The sequence below is a fragment of the Lagenorhynchus albirostris genome, chromosome 7, assembly GCF_949774975.1.
Source record: "Lagenorhynchus albirostris chromosome 7, mLagAlb1.1, whole genome shotgun sequence".
Classification (NCBI taxonomy): Eukaryota; Metazoa; Chordata; class Mammalia; order Artiodactyla; family Delphinidae; genus Lagenorhynchus; species Lagenorhynchus albirostris.
Window position 1 is genome coordinate 70,085,313 of NC_083101.1, and position 15,978 is coordinate 70,101,290.

At 42.7% G+C, this 15,978-nt stretch overlaps 2 protein-coding genes and 1 long non-coding RNA gene across 3 annotated transcripts; 1 reads left to right on the top strand and 2 right to left on the bottom strand.

Annotated features, from left to right (window-relative positions):
• Positions 1–748: 748 nt before the first annotated feature.
• LOC132522926 (interferon alpha-13-like) lies at positions 749–1,261 on the bottom strand. Its single transcript, XM_060153492.1, has one exon. The coding sequence runs from the start codon at positions 1,259–1,261 to the stop codon at positions 749–751; it is 513 nt and encodes a 170-aa protein (XP_060009475.1).
• Positions 1,262–1,727: 466 nt separating this feature from the next.
• LOC132522927 (uncharacterized) lies at positions 1,728–5,236 on the top strand. Its single transcript, XR_009541382.1, has 3 exons — positions 1,728–1,849; positions 2,692–2,759; positions 4,522–5,236. It is a non-coding gene; the product is annotated as an uncharacterized LOC132522927 (long non-coding RNA).
• A 6,165-nt stretch (positions 5,237–11,401) lies between these two features.
• On the bottom strand, positions 11,402–12,085 carry LOC132523678 (interferon omega-1-like). The gene has a single exon (XM_060155147.1). It carries the CDS (start codon positions 12,083–12,085, stop codon positions 11,402–11,404), a length of 684 nt encoding a protein of 227 aa, XP_060011130.1.
• Positions 12,086–15,978: the final 3,893 nt, after the last annotated feature.

Below are 15,978 nucleotides of genomic sequence, written 5' to 3' on the forward strand. Positions count from 1 at the left end.
GTGTAAAGATGAAAAGTGGTCTTATGCAGTGAACTTGTCTCCTCGTCTATTAATCATCCAATAATTTCCCAACTTCTTTGCAGTGAGATTTCCACGAGGATAAATCCAGGCCATGTAATGTGAGCAGAAGGGCTCTTGCCCTGTATAGTCCTGGCCCTTGAAAACGTCCCATGGGATGCACCGGACTTTTTCCCTTTACCACTGAGTGGAATAGACTCAAATACTGCAGAAAAATTTGCAGTCACCTGTTGATGATGGAAAAATCCACAAAACAGGGGGTACCCATGTCCCCGAATCACTCTTTGGAGAGCAACTTAGAACATCCATCTGATCAGGAATGCCTGCCTTGTGTTCTTATACCAGGGAAAGATAAGATTCTATTATGATCAAATTCCTGACAGCATTCTCTTTACCCGTTACAGCAGTCAGCATTAACTTAACCGACAAATATCTTTAACACCACACTATCCAAAAAACCTTTCTATACTTCATGTGTTGAAAATAGGAAATACCTCTCCCAAAACTTAAAGTGATCTTTTAAATTACGTTATAAAATTATTTATACAAGAAAAGAGATTGTGTTCTGTCAAAACCTTTTTTAAAATCATGATTTTCTTTTCAGACATTTTTCAGCCTGTGAGGAAACACAAGTCGAGATTGCTTTGGACTTGAACACTAATGTAATTGAATGAGACGTGTCACGAGTATAAAAAATATTCTGTATTTGTTGACATTTCTTTGAGGATTCTTACATAAGGGAAAGGCACCTTTTAATTTCCACTCTGACAACCTCCCAGGCACAGGGGCTGTATTCCTTTGCCTTCAGATAGACATGGATTCCATGGAAATACTCCCGGGCAGCACGTCCCAAATCTCGACAATCCAGATTGTCTTTTTTCATCTGTTCCAGTCGGTGCAGCCTCAGATGAAGGCTAGAGAGAAGTTTATCGAGGAGGGTGTTGTTCCAGGCAGCACGGCTGTCCTCTGTGGTGAAGAGGTTGAAGACCTGCTGGAGCATCAGATGGTGGTGACAGGTGCCTTGAGTCACCTGGATTGGGGTGATATTCTCTCTTTTCCAAGGAAATTTGAAGTCGGTTCTGTCCTTTAGGCACCACTGAGAGGGGATCCTTTGCAACTGTTCCAGATGTTGGAAGACGTCCTTGTTTTCCTGGCTATGGCTTCTAGGCAAGTTCCAGCCAAGAGAGTAAGCAGGGATAGAGCAGAGCAGCACTCCTGCCACTAGCAAATAGATCTGGGCCATTAAGAAAGAGTGATTCACTAGACGGCCGCCAGGAGAGGCGTGGGCACCGCCAAACAATTAATGAGTGGGAAGCTTCCTTCCCTGGAACTGTGGACAGCGTCCTTCCCTAGGTGGCCGGTAGAGGGCGCAGGGTTTGTTTGGGAAACGCCGACTGTTGAGTTTGCCGTCTGCAGCTGTCTCCTGCAGCTCGAGAGACAGGGCGAAAAGTAGTCCCTGAGGCTGCTTTAATAATCAGCATACGCGAAACACCTTGGTTTTCTCGGTGCTGAGCGTTGAAGAGGAAGCCTTGTCGCGGCCTCGCCAGAGACATTTTTGTGTGGCTGGGAACAAGAACCTTGCATTTTCAGGCTTCCCCTGAGTTCTGCGCTTTATTTTCTCACAGAAACTTGAGCGAGGCAATTTTTGGGAAAGAAGCCTTTTTCTGAGCGGTCTGAGGTGGGAAATCAGAGCGCTTCCCAGCCGCAGAGAAAGGGGAGCCGATTTTTTAGATTCGGGCTGGTTTCTGGCGCGAGACAGCGAAGGCCCAGAGAAAGGGGAAGGCGGCGGCGGCGATGGGACGACAGGACGGTGTTGGGGACGCCCTGAGGGGTGAGTCGGCGCGCGGCCACCACCGGGGCCGAGGACGCGGGAGCTGAGCGCCCCTGTAGATTCTCTGGGACTTCATGGAGTCTTTCAAGGATACAGCGTTAAAGTGAGGGAGAAAGTATTGAGTATCTGAGAAGTAGGAATATTAAAAAAAACTCACAGCCTTTTATTTTTTACATTTTAAAATTAATTTTATATTTAACTTAATTCATATCATATTTAAATTAAATAAATGTTTGATATTTTTATAAATTTATGTTAAAGTATTTTCAATATTAAGCATAGAATATTAAAATATATTTTCATATTAAAATATAGCATTTTATTAAACTTTATTTAAACTATATTGTCTTTATACTAAAGTATTTAATATAATTAATTATTTGTTTATTTATTTTAGGCTGGGTTTATTTATTTTAGGCTGGGTTCAGTCTTCATTGCGGTGTGCAGGCTTCTCATTGTGGTGGCTTCTCTTGTTGAGGAGCACAGGCTCCAGGTGCGCAGGCTTCAGTGGTCGTGGCTCGCGGGTTCCAGAGCACAGGCTCAGTAGTAGCAGCACATGGACTTGGTTGCTCCACGGCATGTGGGATCTTCCTAGACCAGGGCTCGAACCCGTGTCCCCTGAGTTGGCAGGCGGATTCTTAACCACTGCGCCACCGGCGAAGCCCCAAGTATTTAATATAGTTTTACTTTTCTATCTTTAATGGAAGCCAACTCATTAATATTGTCAAGATTACTTTTTTGCTCGTTTTTAATTGAGGGAATTACCATGTTTGACAATTTCTAATGACCCCGTGATAGTCTTAACTGATTTTTAACTCATGTTCCTGAAATGTCTTTCCCAGGACCTCACCTTGACTATAAGGTTAGAAAGAAGAGTTGGTGTGTACAAGCAATTGAGGACGTTTAGCAGGTCAGACTTTTTCATTTTTCTTTAGTAGGAATTTTATACACTAAGTGGAATTTGCCCAGATTTCATTTACATCATGAAGGCTTACTTTGTAAGACTGTCAGGGCCATGCAAATGGAGGTCAGCTTCATTTCTTTACTTAAAATTTTTATATTTTGTTCCTCGTGCATATTTTGGTATTAATTTTCATTTTAAAATGTTGCATTAAAACATCCTTTATCTTGATGACTTAGATTTGGTGCCTTCTTACCATTCGTGCTTAAGAGAAGTACTAGCTTAACGTTGCCCTAATGCTAACCCAGGAAATAGCTTTTGAATTAGAGTATTGTGCTGTTCCAGGGCTGAAAATCTAGGAATGCTTTAATTCTCATCATCTCTCCCCCATATATATATTTCTTACCATTTTCCTGGTCTCTACAACATTATTTTAATGTCTTTTTTTAAAGGAAGAAAAAACCCTTTTGACTGCCTTCATCTGATTTTCTCAACTCACACCCCCTTGGCTATGGTAACCACAAATCTGATCTTTTTCTCTGAGGTTATGTGTTTGTTTTTAAAGTATAATTTAATCTGTGTCTTAAAAATTAACACCAGAGGTGGTCTGAAACAAAATAAGGTGAGGAAAAGGACTATTTATCTCATTTATACTAGTCACAGAGCAGGCTTTTTTTTTTTTTTCTTGTAGGGAGGAGGTCAAAACACTTTCTTAGATGCTGCAAAGAGCCTCAGGTGCCGTAGGATTTCTCTCCTTAATGTACGGGGCACTGCTCTAAGGGTGGAGACTAGGTCTCTACTCCTTCGCAGGCCTGCAGGCAATCCCTCTCCTAGAGTTTGCATTTGGGGGCCTCAACATGCAGACCCCTGAGTATTAAGGAACCTGTAGTCAGAGCTTCTCTTGGCTGGGCTGAGGGTGGACTATACAGGTTACCATTTGTTATATTAATACAAAAGCCTTCTATCATTCACTCTGTTCAAATTCTCAGCCTGTACTTTGCAAACTTTATTTTATTTGATCTCGGCAATGTCTTGTGTGACCACAACTAACGGTGTCTCCATTTTTTAAAAGAGGAAATGAAAATCTGATGTCATTTAAATTCAGGAGCCCCAGATTTTTGTCAGAGTGGAGCCTTCTGCTGCTCCCAGGCCCTCCTCTTCATCAGCTCTGAGCACTGGCCCTCAGCTGCACTGAGCACGTGGTGCTTCCTTCATCCTAATCCTGCCTCTAAAGTCTGTCCTCCCTGCTCCCTGGAGGGCAGTCACCATCCCTGCCTCACTTTCCTGGAATCCACATTGCCAAGCACATTGTCACATATATACGCAGTCAGAACATTTCTGGTGACGGAATGAAGAGAACTGCATGAATTCACCCTTGCTGTTCATTTTTTTGTCACCATTATCTGTAAACTTTCAGAAAATGTGAGCTATGGTCCTGTAAAGAAATGTGGAAGAATTTAAATCTGATGTATGAGTCCCTTTAGAGGAGAATGCAGAGAGGTGAGGCTAGTTGTATTTTGGTGCAATTTAAGAAGTGGCAAAACAGAGTACAGGGTCAAACCTCTAAGTATTCGTATTAGAACTGAAAAAGAGATATATTGAGACTCAGGTTTTTATTTCAACCTTGGGTCTCATTTAGATGAATACATCCTATTGGATTGATACTCTTTCATGTTCCAGGAATGTGTTTAATTTCCAGTGTAATAAAAGAATTGAAGTTGTGACATTCTATGTTGCCCATAAATGGCTTATTTAAGAATCTCCTTTGCAGGCAGGTACCCACAGCAGCTGGATACAGGCTCCCACAGCCAGACACCTGCATCACCAGGCTCACCGGGGCCTGCCACCCTCCTCACTGAGGACACCCAGGATGATGTTCTCCAGCCCTGTCTGCACCCTTAGCTGTCGCCTGGCCCAGAACCACAGCCTGCCAAAGCAGGAGACCCTCACAGTCCTGCCCCTAACAGGGAGAATCTTCTTTGTTTTCCTGCCTGAAGGACAAGAAGGTTTTCAGGTTCCATCAGCACCAGCTGGCTGACAGCCAGTTCCCAAACGCTCAGGCCGCCTCATTCTCCATGAGACGATACAGCACTTCTCCATCGTCTTCAGCACAAAGAGCTGAAATTCCTCAGTGGGCTTGATCAACAGTGGGCAGATGTGGAGACTAGTTTGGTGCAGGAGATGGAGAGGAAAAGACCCTGCTGGGCAATGAGGACTCCAGCCTGACTTTGAAGAACTTCCAAAGGACCAGGCTCGATCTGAAAAGAAAGTCCACAGCTGCTGTGCCCAGGACAATATGAGAGTGGAAGTTAAGGCGTGAAAATCAGAGTGTGCTTTCCCTGTATGTTCAACCTCAGAGAACCCAGGAGTGGGAAAAGGAGACCTGGACCCAATCTTCTACAATGGAGTCGTCTCTGCTTAGAGGTGGCCTCTAGCGCGTCCATATTCACTCCCTTCAATGACTTTTCTTCTGATTCAGTTGTAAATGCATCGAGTCTTCTCAGCACATTGTTTTTCAACAGTAAGTGGAACAATACTTTTGAATGGGGAGAAAATTTATTTTTAATTTGTAATAATTAGAATTTATTTCTCTATGATGATTGTTATATTTACCAAATTTATTCTTCATATTATGATATGGTCAGCCTTGTGTCTTGTTTTCATTTGCTTTGGGGGTGCAAAAGGTATATTTTAAGTGTTAGGTTTAACTCATACTCTTAAAGAAAATCAGAGTGTCCTTAAACCTTTAATCTGCATTAAAATCCAAAAGGAACATAAATCGTTTTATTCATTTCATTGGTTCTTAAAATATTTTGAAGTATCTCTGCTTTCAGGATTTTACTTGTGTTTTTTAATATATTGGTAGACAAAACAAAGATATTACTTTCTTAATGGAGCACTCTGTCAGAGAAGACAGGCCTTAAAGAGTAAAAAATTCTCTTGAAACCCTTTCTAGGTTATGAGGGAGATGCACAAGGCATTATGACAGGTTATAGCAGCTGGAGCTATTCTCTTTTACTTGTTCTTTCTTGGAGAAAGCATGTCTAATGGTTGCTGATTCAGTTTCAGCAGTTGCATGATCAAAAAACTGTGAAATACATTATAGAATCATGGAATTTAAACTTCAACAAAGAAGTGTGACTATCCCTTGTATTGTTGGCACTGTGGTGGGTGCCAGGTGCAATGAAAATAGTAGACACATTGCCTGCTGTCACAGAGCTTGCAGTCTGGTGGGGATATGGGTAACTAGGTGTTCAATGAAAGGAATGCTAATGCTGTGACAGGGAAAGTACAGGTTCTTGAGAGTATGTGGGCTTGCATGGATCAGGGAAAGCATCTGCAAGAGCAGTTGGTAAGCTGGCATCCCAGGGGTCTGCAGGAGTTTGCCAGGTAATTACATGCTGGTCAAGTTTGGCCATGTGTGGAGATTATCTAGGGTAGCAGGTAAATATGAGGGTTTGGAGCTAATGACATTTGTTTGGAGATGTGACCCTGGGTAAAGACATGCATATGGAAGTCAACAGTCATAGAGAGGACGTTTGGAACTATTTGGGAGGTTGAGACTATATGTGCAGAGAGGATGAAGTGTGGGACTAGCATAGATCGTTGAGGAACACCAATTCCCTAAGATGAGAGTGTGGAGTCAACAAAGGAAGGAGAGAAGGAGGGGCAGAAAAGCAGAGGACGGTGGTGACAGGGAGACCAGATGAGCGTCAGACTTTAAAATGGCGGGTATAATAACAAGTATCTGATGCTTCGCACATGTCAGCCAAGGCTGCTTCACGTTGATCTCTAACCTCAGTAAGATGTAGCTTATTGGCAATATCTTATGACCTAGTAAGTATGTTAAGAAATTAATCGCAATTTTCAAGATATTTTTTTCCTCTCATTTGTTTTAAGCAAGGGTCTTAGAAGACCCTTAAGGCTTCATCGATAAAGCATTCAGCTTTATATATATAATCAGGGTTTTTCATTGGAGAGTTTTATTCACTACTTCAAAATGTCATCTTATATGGATAAATTGCATAAAAATTTGTAATCTGCATCAAAATGCTTTTAATTTCAGCATGATGTAAATTTAAATTTAATATATTACTTTCTACTTAATATTGATAAATATCTTCTGTGCCAATGCACTGACTGCATCTTGTTTTGATGCCCACTAGAGATCCATGGGTATTTGCAATCTAGTGTTTGGTACATCTGTGAGAATATTGCATTTGCTCGTAGCATTTAAAAATGTGTTTGTATGCTTTGCACAATACTTAAAAAGATGATCCTATTTTAATTCACAGAGGTAGAATTTTTGCATAACAAAATTATGAGCTCAGTAAGGCACAAATATGGCATTATATCAATATCTTCTGGGGACTTCCCTGGCGGTCCAGTGGTTAAGACTTCTCCTTCCAATGCAGGGGGCGTGAGTTCGATCCCTTGTAGGGGAGCTAAGATCCCACATGCCTCAGGGCCACAAAACCCAAACATAAAAAAAAAAACAAGCAATATTGTAACAAATTCAAGAAAGACTTTAAAAATTGTCCACATCAAAAAAAAATCTTAAAAAACTATGTATCTTTTGAGTGGACATGAAATGATGGCTTTTACTCCTTTGTGCATACCTGTCACTATAACAACTATCATTGCTTTGTTTAATATGTCCCTGGTGCTTAAAATAATCTGCTCACTTAAGATAAGTTTATGACTTGTTATATTCTCATGATATAGAGCATATAACATGCGATGGTATGTTGAATGGAATATAGTAGTCTCATTATCCCTATTCTAAAGCTGAGAAAACTGTACTGTAGGAGAAAGAAAACAATTGCCCTAAGTCATGCATGAAGCCGAAGGAAGACTAAGGAGATGCCGAGCTAACGAATTTACTGGTCACCTGAGAAGACAAGAGTAACCCACAAGAGAAGATGCAGCAAGACTGTCATTTTCAAACACTTTTACTGACACAACTATGTTCAGCTTATTACACTTATCGCTTTTATTAACAACTCTGAGGACCAATGATGTCCCTAACAGTGTGCAGGTTACTGGGTGGGAATAAGAAGTGTAGCTGGAGAGTGAGCTGAGTGCTACGGTACCTGATGTAGATGGAGATCTCTTTCCTAAGCCTGATAAGACTATGCAGTTCCACTCCCAGGTTTGCTACGACCCTATACTGCTCTGCCTCCCCTTTGGCCTCCTCTTGTCCCTGCTTGCTCAACCACAAACATGGCCAGGAGTTCTGCATCCCTGCTGCTCCAGGGCCTGTCCCATGAGAAAGGAAAGGCGAAAAGTCCTCAGCTGTACACTTTCATTAAGGCTAAATTGAGAACTGGGGAGCTGAGCTGCTTTGCCCAGCCTTCATCAGGACGCAAGAAGGCCTTGGAGTTAGATGAAAGTTATTCTCCATCAAAATATTTGGGGTCCTCTGGTTTGTTCCATTTCCTTCTGAACTTGAGACCTCAGGAATGCCAAATTCCAGTGCTGTTTTGGGGAATATGTGAAGTTTCTTGTCTCTGTTCCTAGAGGCTGATTGGGACATTTGGGAATCTATGTGCCTGTGTAACCCGGAACATTCCAACCCACGGCTGTTTACAGATCAGTATCATGATGGAGAAGGGGAAGGACTGGGAAGTCCAGTTCCTGAGACTCGTTCTTTAATGGATTTTCTCAATTTGTAAAGCCCCTCAGCATTTGTCAAATTCCTATGCTTTTGTATTTGCTTTGTGAAGGGCTGTATTCATCATGACACAAATGAAGGTGGCTGAGATGGTAGAGGGTGTGCAAGGCCACTGTCAGACTCTCTCCCTAACCTTCCTCTGCCTCAAACACTCAAAGTCAGCTCTCAATCAGAACTGGAGAACCTCTTCCTTTCCCTAAACCCAGTTCCTGGGCTACTGCATCCTTCCCCCGAATGCAGCAGAGACAAAAGAAAACACTCTTTTTTAGAAGAAACGATTTACTTGTGAAGAATGAACTTTGCTGTTTTTGAGAGAGACCATTTTGTTTTCAGAAGATGCCTTACCCCAAGGCTTCCTTCCATAATCTGTTCCCAGTGGGACTCCCTCGTGTCAACCTCTTGCTGGACTAGGACCCTGGAATTCCACAGGGCCAGCTAGCAAGAGGGATGCCTGAGATGACAGAAGATATGAATCACCTTTCTGAAGAGAGGGTGGGGCTGGTGTCACATGAGTGCCTTTCAGGTGAGCTCTGCAAACCAAAAATAGGAGCCTGGGTGTGTCTAGGGAGAGTGGAAGCAAAGAGAGAGAGAGTGGAACATGCTGAGCAGACTGTTCTACTGGGAAGAGATTCTTTCAAGATTAATGCCCAGGAACTAGAATTCGAGGTCAGAGGTTCAATGACACTAATAGTAAGGTCCATGTGTGTAGAGCGGTGTCATTTCAAAGCTCTTTCACACACATTGCCCCAGGCAATCATCACAACAATCCTGGGACTCTCCCAGACACAGACTATGAAACTTAGGGAGGTTAAGTTGTCTGAGTCATTACCCAAAATTTTGCCCCCAAAACAGTCATTGTTCCACCACGTCTCACACTGTCACTTGATGGGTAAGCGCCATGGCCCAGCTTTCACATGGACGAGCAGAGCCTGGGTTAGAAGTGTCCCAGGTCCTGACTTCTTTGCTTTCTAGCTCTGAGTCTCTCCTCTGGGGGGCCATTATTTTCTGAGAGTACAGGCTCTAGGAGGTGACATTGCCAGCAATTATAGACCTGGGACTGTATGGAGAAGAGAACTAAGATCAAACCCGGGAGAGCCCAGGATTAGAGAGCAGAACCTTACCTTTCATAGCTCCTGCTTTTTTCTTCCTGCTTCTGCGTTGCTGCTGAAAGCCCCCAAAATGAAAGAGTTCAGAAGCTATTTTGTGCCTTTCTCATACTAAAGAAGCAACAAACGTTATCAATGAAAAATGTTTGTGACTTTTTGCATTATTTGAGGTCTCTGTTATTTCCATATTATTCATTTTTAAAGTAGATCCAAGTATTTTCTACTGATCCTTCTTTCTCAAAGAATTTTTACTAATTCCCAGAATATCTTTCAGAAGTAGAATACACAAGGACTTCCCTGGTGGCAGAGTGGTTAAGAATCCGCCTGCCAATGCAGGGGACACGAGTTCAAGCCGTGGTCCGGGAAGATCCCACAAGCCGCGGAGCAACTAAGCCAGTGTGCCACAACTACTGAAGCCCGCGTGCCTAGAGTCCATGCTTCGTGACAAGAGAAGCCACCGCAATGAGAAGCCTGCGCACCGCAAGGAAGAGTAGCCCCCACTCGCCGCAACAAAGACCCAATGCAGCCAAAAATAAAATGTAAATAAATAAATAAATTTATTGTTTTGAAAAAAAAGAAGTGTAATACACAGAAATTGCAAGTATCTTCAACATGCAGCACAGGGAAATTTCACACACTGAATACACTGTGAAACTAGCACCCAAGTTAAACGTAATAGATTTTGCCCAGGACCTAGCATGTTTCTTATGTTGCTTTCCAGTTGCTACCTCAGAGCAGCTCTCCTTCTCCTCCCCGATGGTAGCCACTCTGTGACTCTAACAGTCCTGATTATTTCTGACAGACACACTTTTATGCCTCTTGTGTATATTTACTCACTGTATCCTGAGAATAATCCTATGAAAAAATACTACTACTGTCCGCATATTAAAGATGAGGAAACTAGGGAGCTTAGTGTTTGTGTTATTTGTCAAGGTCACACTGCTATTAATAGCAGAGCTGGGATCCAGTGCCATGAACCCTGGCTCCTTCTCATAGAGGTTTTGAAAATCCTAGAACTCTCCTTTCACTTGTGCGCTCTTCCTGTGGCTTTCACTCTAACAGAAACCTTGAAGCTGGAAACCTGCACAGAACCAGAGCAGCTGTGTAGCTGGTCAGTGAGGTGGAGGGTCTGAAGTTATGTGTAAGGGATGAATGGTTCAGTAAAGCAGGACCGGGGAGAAGGTGAGAGGAAGGTGCCAGGATTGGCCAGTCAACACCATATGTCACCAGCTTCCCTCGAGGAGATGACTCCTTCCCACAGGTATTTGCACCGACCACTCTTTCCTGGTGGTATAAATCAGTTACACCTATGACATCAGGACTAACCATTCTCCATAATTTCCAGGACTTCCCTCAATTCCATGGAATGCCACCTTTTGACAAGCATTTCCTGAAATGAAAGTGGTAGGACTGTTCCAAAGGACAAAATGGACCAATACTAGTCTGAAATAAATTTACACAGAAAAAGATAAGAATGTAGGTTTCAGAACTTAAAAAACTCAAGAAGTTTTCTCTCATAAGAATTTAATAAATAAAACAAAATGCAAATTTAATGAAATGGAAAGGTGAATATTTTCTAAATTTTAATACAATGTAAGTATAAATATATTGATATGAAAATATAAAAGTAAGATACATAAATAAATAAATAAACAAATAAACAGAATAAATAAATAACAGGGTAGTCATTGCTTAGGGACTGATGCCCTGAAGCTGAATAATTTTAACATATACTTGCTTATCACTACTGACAAAGTAGTAGCTGAATTAATACAATAAATTCTGTGATTAAAGTTGAAATAAGAGCCTTCTGAAATGACTAAAGACATGTGTGCAAGGGTGATAGGGCATCTTAGTCAATGAGAATCATTTCAAGGTGACCCCAGGTCTCCATGCATAATTCTTATCCTTTCTTGCAAGTTGGTTGATGAAGACAAGGATCTCATGATTTCCACTCTGACAATTTCCCAGGCACAGTCACTGTATTTCTTCTCTTTCAGGTAGAGGTGGATTCCCTGGAAGTACCTCTTCACGGCCAGTGTAGGGCCCGTCACTCCCAGGGCAGTTTCTTCATCTCCCATCGCCTGCACCAAGCAGGCGTCCAGGTCCTCCAGCTGCTGATGGAGTCCAGTGCGGAGTTTGTCCAGGAGGGAGGTGTCCCAGGCGGCAGGGGAGCGCTCTGTGTGGAAGAGGCAGAAGACCTGCTGGAGCATCTCGTGGAGGACAGAGGTGGCCTGGGCCTTCGGGAGCTGGCTGCCATCCACCATGTCCTGGGGGAAACCGAAGTCTTTTCTGTCCTTCAGACAGAAGCGAGGGGGGATTCTCCGCATCTGGCCCAGAAGCATGAAGTTCTTCCTGCTAATCCGCACGTGGTTCTGAGACAGGTCGCAGCCCAGAGATCCACCAGGGCCGTAGCTGAACACCACCAGGGCGGTCAGTAGAGAGAGCACGAAGGCCATGGGGCAAATGAGGCTGCTGCCGGCCTGGCTGAGACGGGCGTCCGGGGGAACCTTGGCGGTAGGTTCTGTGATGACATTCTTTCTAAGCAAGGCCATTAAATAGGGAACACAGTAATTTTCATTTTCTAAACATTTCTATACACTTTTACTTCCTTTTTTTGATTTTCACTTATATCTTCTCAGTATGGTCTATGAAGATGTCATCATTCTAAACTATTAATTTTGCAAGAAGTTTAATTTTCCCAGTAATTTCAGATGTGCCCATCCAAATGGATATTTATTAATCAAATGAGAAAAGTTTTCGTCTTAAAGTCAGAAGTGATGTAGGTTTGTAAATACGCACATTCTATATCTCTTTCATGCATAAATGTTGGTCTTCTCTGTTCCAGGAACAAATTTTTAGCCCTGATCTTAGGTTCCATTTTTACCTCTTAGTTTACCTAGGAAGGCAGGCTCTCTCAGCCGTATGCTTTCTGTATTTGCTTAGGGATTTACCAGATCACTCTGGCATAAGCTCTTTGAAACAAAAGATGGGTTTTGTTTAGTGTTTGATTTAGAGAAGAGGCTGATTATTATGAGTCCATGAGCTTCTCCCATGTTTCCTTTCCTTCTAGAACATGTTCCTTCACGTCCATGTGGTCATGCTTCAGGGGACCACGAGGTGAGGACTATTATAGATATTGTCCTTTCTTTCCACCATTTTCTTACTGGAGACCTATAGTCCTCCACAGGCTGGGCCAGTACCCCCACCAGGAATCCTGGTTCTTTTCAGGAGAATATGGGTGTGGAGATCCTAATTCCAAGACAATTGTATTTCCCCAGCAGCACCTCAGTCACAAGGGAGAGATCACATCTAGTCACACCCTCTCCTCTAGAGTGACAGAGTCCCCTTCCTAACCTGGACTCCCACCCTGAGGGCAGGCTCACCACATCCCGAGGACTTTACAATCTCCTATCTGTGGAGGGGCTTGTTTATTTGTTGGGAAAATAATTCATCTTCCAGGACCCTCACCCTTGCCCCTGGAGTGTTTGTGTGAAGGACCCTAGTCCTCAGTGGTGACCTCCTCCCCTCCTGACCCATGTCCTCAGGTATCAGAAGTGTCAGCAGCCCTCAGATGCTGAGAGCAAAAGTGTGTTTTCTCTAAGGTGGTGGAGGAGTTACCCAATTCTAATCATTTTACCCTGAGTAGACACATAATTTTTATTTTGCCAAATACAAATTTTATTATTCAACTCTTTTACTAAAACTAGTCAACGCTTGTTATGCTCAAAGTTTCTGAGCTGGGGGCAGAGAATTCAGCGACGGTGTTGTCTCTCGTTAAAGCTTATGTCACAGAAACCAGTGAGGTTCAGTTGTTCATTCAGTCAGTTGATGCCAGTGGGCTTCTCCCTTCCTCTGTCTCTGTCTCCCTCTGAGAATGCAGGGCAGCGAGGCCCAGGATTAGGTCAGAGAGAAATCACCTTCTTTCCTTTACTTGTGTGTAATTTTTCATTTAAAGTTTTTGTAACTTATATTCACTTAGTGACTTATTGGACAAGATTTGTCTCGCTGCTCCTGCATTAGTTCTAATTCATGATGAGGTAAGAACAATAAAGGGAGGTAAAGAAAGGCAAAGGGGCTCCAGTCTCTATCATTTTCAAACTTTAGATTTTTTGTTTATCACTGCAACTGTCCTAGAAAGTAAAAGTCGACAGCTGTCTTGTGGGCATAAAGAAAACAAATGTGAGTCTGAATGTCATGAATGTGAAAGAAGGGAAGTGATTTCCCCCGACACAATGCCGGATTCTAATTTAGCTAACTTGAGTGCAGCACAGTTGGAGAGGAGGCTACGTCAGAGGAGAAGGATGAGGCCAATGTGAAAAACAGAAAGACAGGAACATGGTTGCTTCTGCCAGAAGCTCAGAAAAGACCAAGTCCTGGGTCAGTTGACGGCCTTCAGCTTCGCAAGACCAGCTCCCTCATTTTTCTTTCATTTAATCCATGAATGATCAGTTTTGAGGAGAGAAGGAAGAAGTCACACCCACCAGCTCACAAGTGACTGGCAACCAGAACCCCAGTTGCTCGAACACTAACCCTGTCTGGGAGGATCAGCAAGATCCGTCTTGCTGAGCATCCGTCTAGGTGATAAATGCATTCAGGCAATGAGAAGGGTACTTTAAGAAAACTAGAATTAAAGGAAGGGAATTAGATGATTCCAAAAGATCCTGATCTTATCTGGTTAATAGGAATCGTGATATTAAAAAGTAAGAACTGAATTTTATTGCTTGCTACTAATGGACTAGCCACTTTCTAAGTTCTTTAAAATTTAGCGACTTCCTTGGCAGTCTAGTAGTTAAGACACCGAGCTTCCACTTCTGGGGGCACAGGTTCGATCCCTGGTCGGGGAACTAAGATCTCGCACGTCCCATGGCACAGCCAGAAAATAGAAAAAGAAATTAACCCAACACTCTCAATAACCCTATTGGATCCAATTCACTTATACAACTGGAGAGAAATATAAATCTGGACGAATGAACTGTTCCAAATGTACCCAAGATACAAGGGCAAACCTTAGGGTGCTTACAATGATTTGTCTGAAAGCACCCATTAAAGAAAGTGAAGACTGCACATGAACATGATATTTAGGAACCAACGAAATAAGCAGACAGAGGACAGTGAGATGACAAAGGACCCTTATTCCACTTAAGATGCCAAAGGGTTACTGTCCGTGGTTTTGTAGGGCTACATGAGGTGTGGTCTGAGTCCACTGAACTGACTTTAAGTTCTAATCAAAATAGACAAAATCACTATTAAGTAGTTAGAAGGGAATAGATTTTTCTGCCTATTGAAAAAAAAGGAAGTTTCCTAGTGGCCTAGTGGTTGCGATCCGGCACTCTCACTGCCGTGGCCCCGATTCAATCCCCGGTGAGGGAACTGAGATCACACAAGCCACGCACTGCCAAGTGTAAGATTTCGTGAGTGATTTCTTCAATGAAATATGGTAAAATAACTTTATTAACCCTAGAAGAGCTGACCCCTGGAATCTACGTATTTTTAACGCTTGAGTTTTCTTGTGAGTTTAAGAAAAAAAAAAAAACACCTAACAATTTCTAGCCATGTGAACTCTGACGTTTCTCCTTCAGGATGACAACTAAAAAGTCACTCACCATCTGGTTCTACAAGAATAAAGTCATTAGCCACAGCAGTCCCTTACCCCAACACGCCCTGACAGGAGTTCAGGGTAGAGATCAGGAATGGGGCACTCTCTGCTCTGGGAAAACTGACAGAATTGGCCTGCAGGTAGTTAGATAATTTCCTGAGAAAATTCTATCAATTCAATTTTTTGCAACTTCTCATACTTAGAAAAGCACTAAAAGCATTAATAGTGACAAATGCTCCTCATGACTAGCAGCAACCTTCTCCCAAGATGTGTCCTTGATTGCACGTATCCTCTTCACCACAATCACATATATACTGACATCCCCATTCTGTCCTTGGAGCCGTTCGTCAGAGCTGACTGAGAGGCTGTCCTCCAGGCTATAGTCCTCAGTAAGTCCTCCCAAAAAACCGAACTCCCAGCTCTTATGTTGTCGTTTGTTTCCAGTCAACAAGGACCTCACTGATTTCCCAGGAGACCTCCTCAGGTCAGCCTGCTGTTCTCAATCTCAATGAAGACACCTCCATTTCTCAGCTACAGTCCAGGCTGGACATCCATTTGTTTACTGATAGAGTCCAAATAAGAATCTCTACTCTTTATTGTTCCAACTGTTGGTTAAGATGTGGGTACCGAAGAGGCCTTATGTATGACCAAGACGGAAGAGCATACGCGCTTCTTAGACAGAAGCAGTGAAGGTTTTTAATGGGCTCCTTAGCAGGGAGAGTCTGGCTTGAACTCCAGAGTCACCCTCATGGCCTTGTATAGTTGTCTTTATTTAAATTTCTAGCCTCAGCCCATTAAAACATCATAATACTGAAGAATTGAAATAAAAATATTATTTAAAAAATCATT

What these genes read in the sequence shown, in the direction of transcription:
- LOC132522926 (XM_060153492.1), bottom strand. Translation starts at nt 1,261, where the DNA reads ATGGCCCAGATCTATTTGCTAGTGGCAGGAGTGCTGCTCTGCTCTATC.
- LOC132523678 (XM_060155147.1), bottom strand. Translation starts at nt 12,085, where the DNA reads ATGGCCTTGCTTAGAAAGAATGTCATCACAGAACCTACCGCCAAGGTT.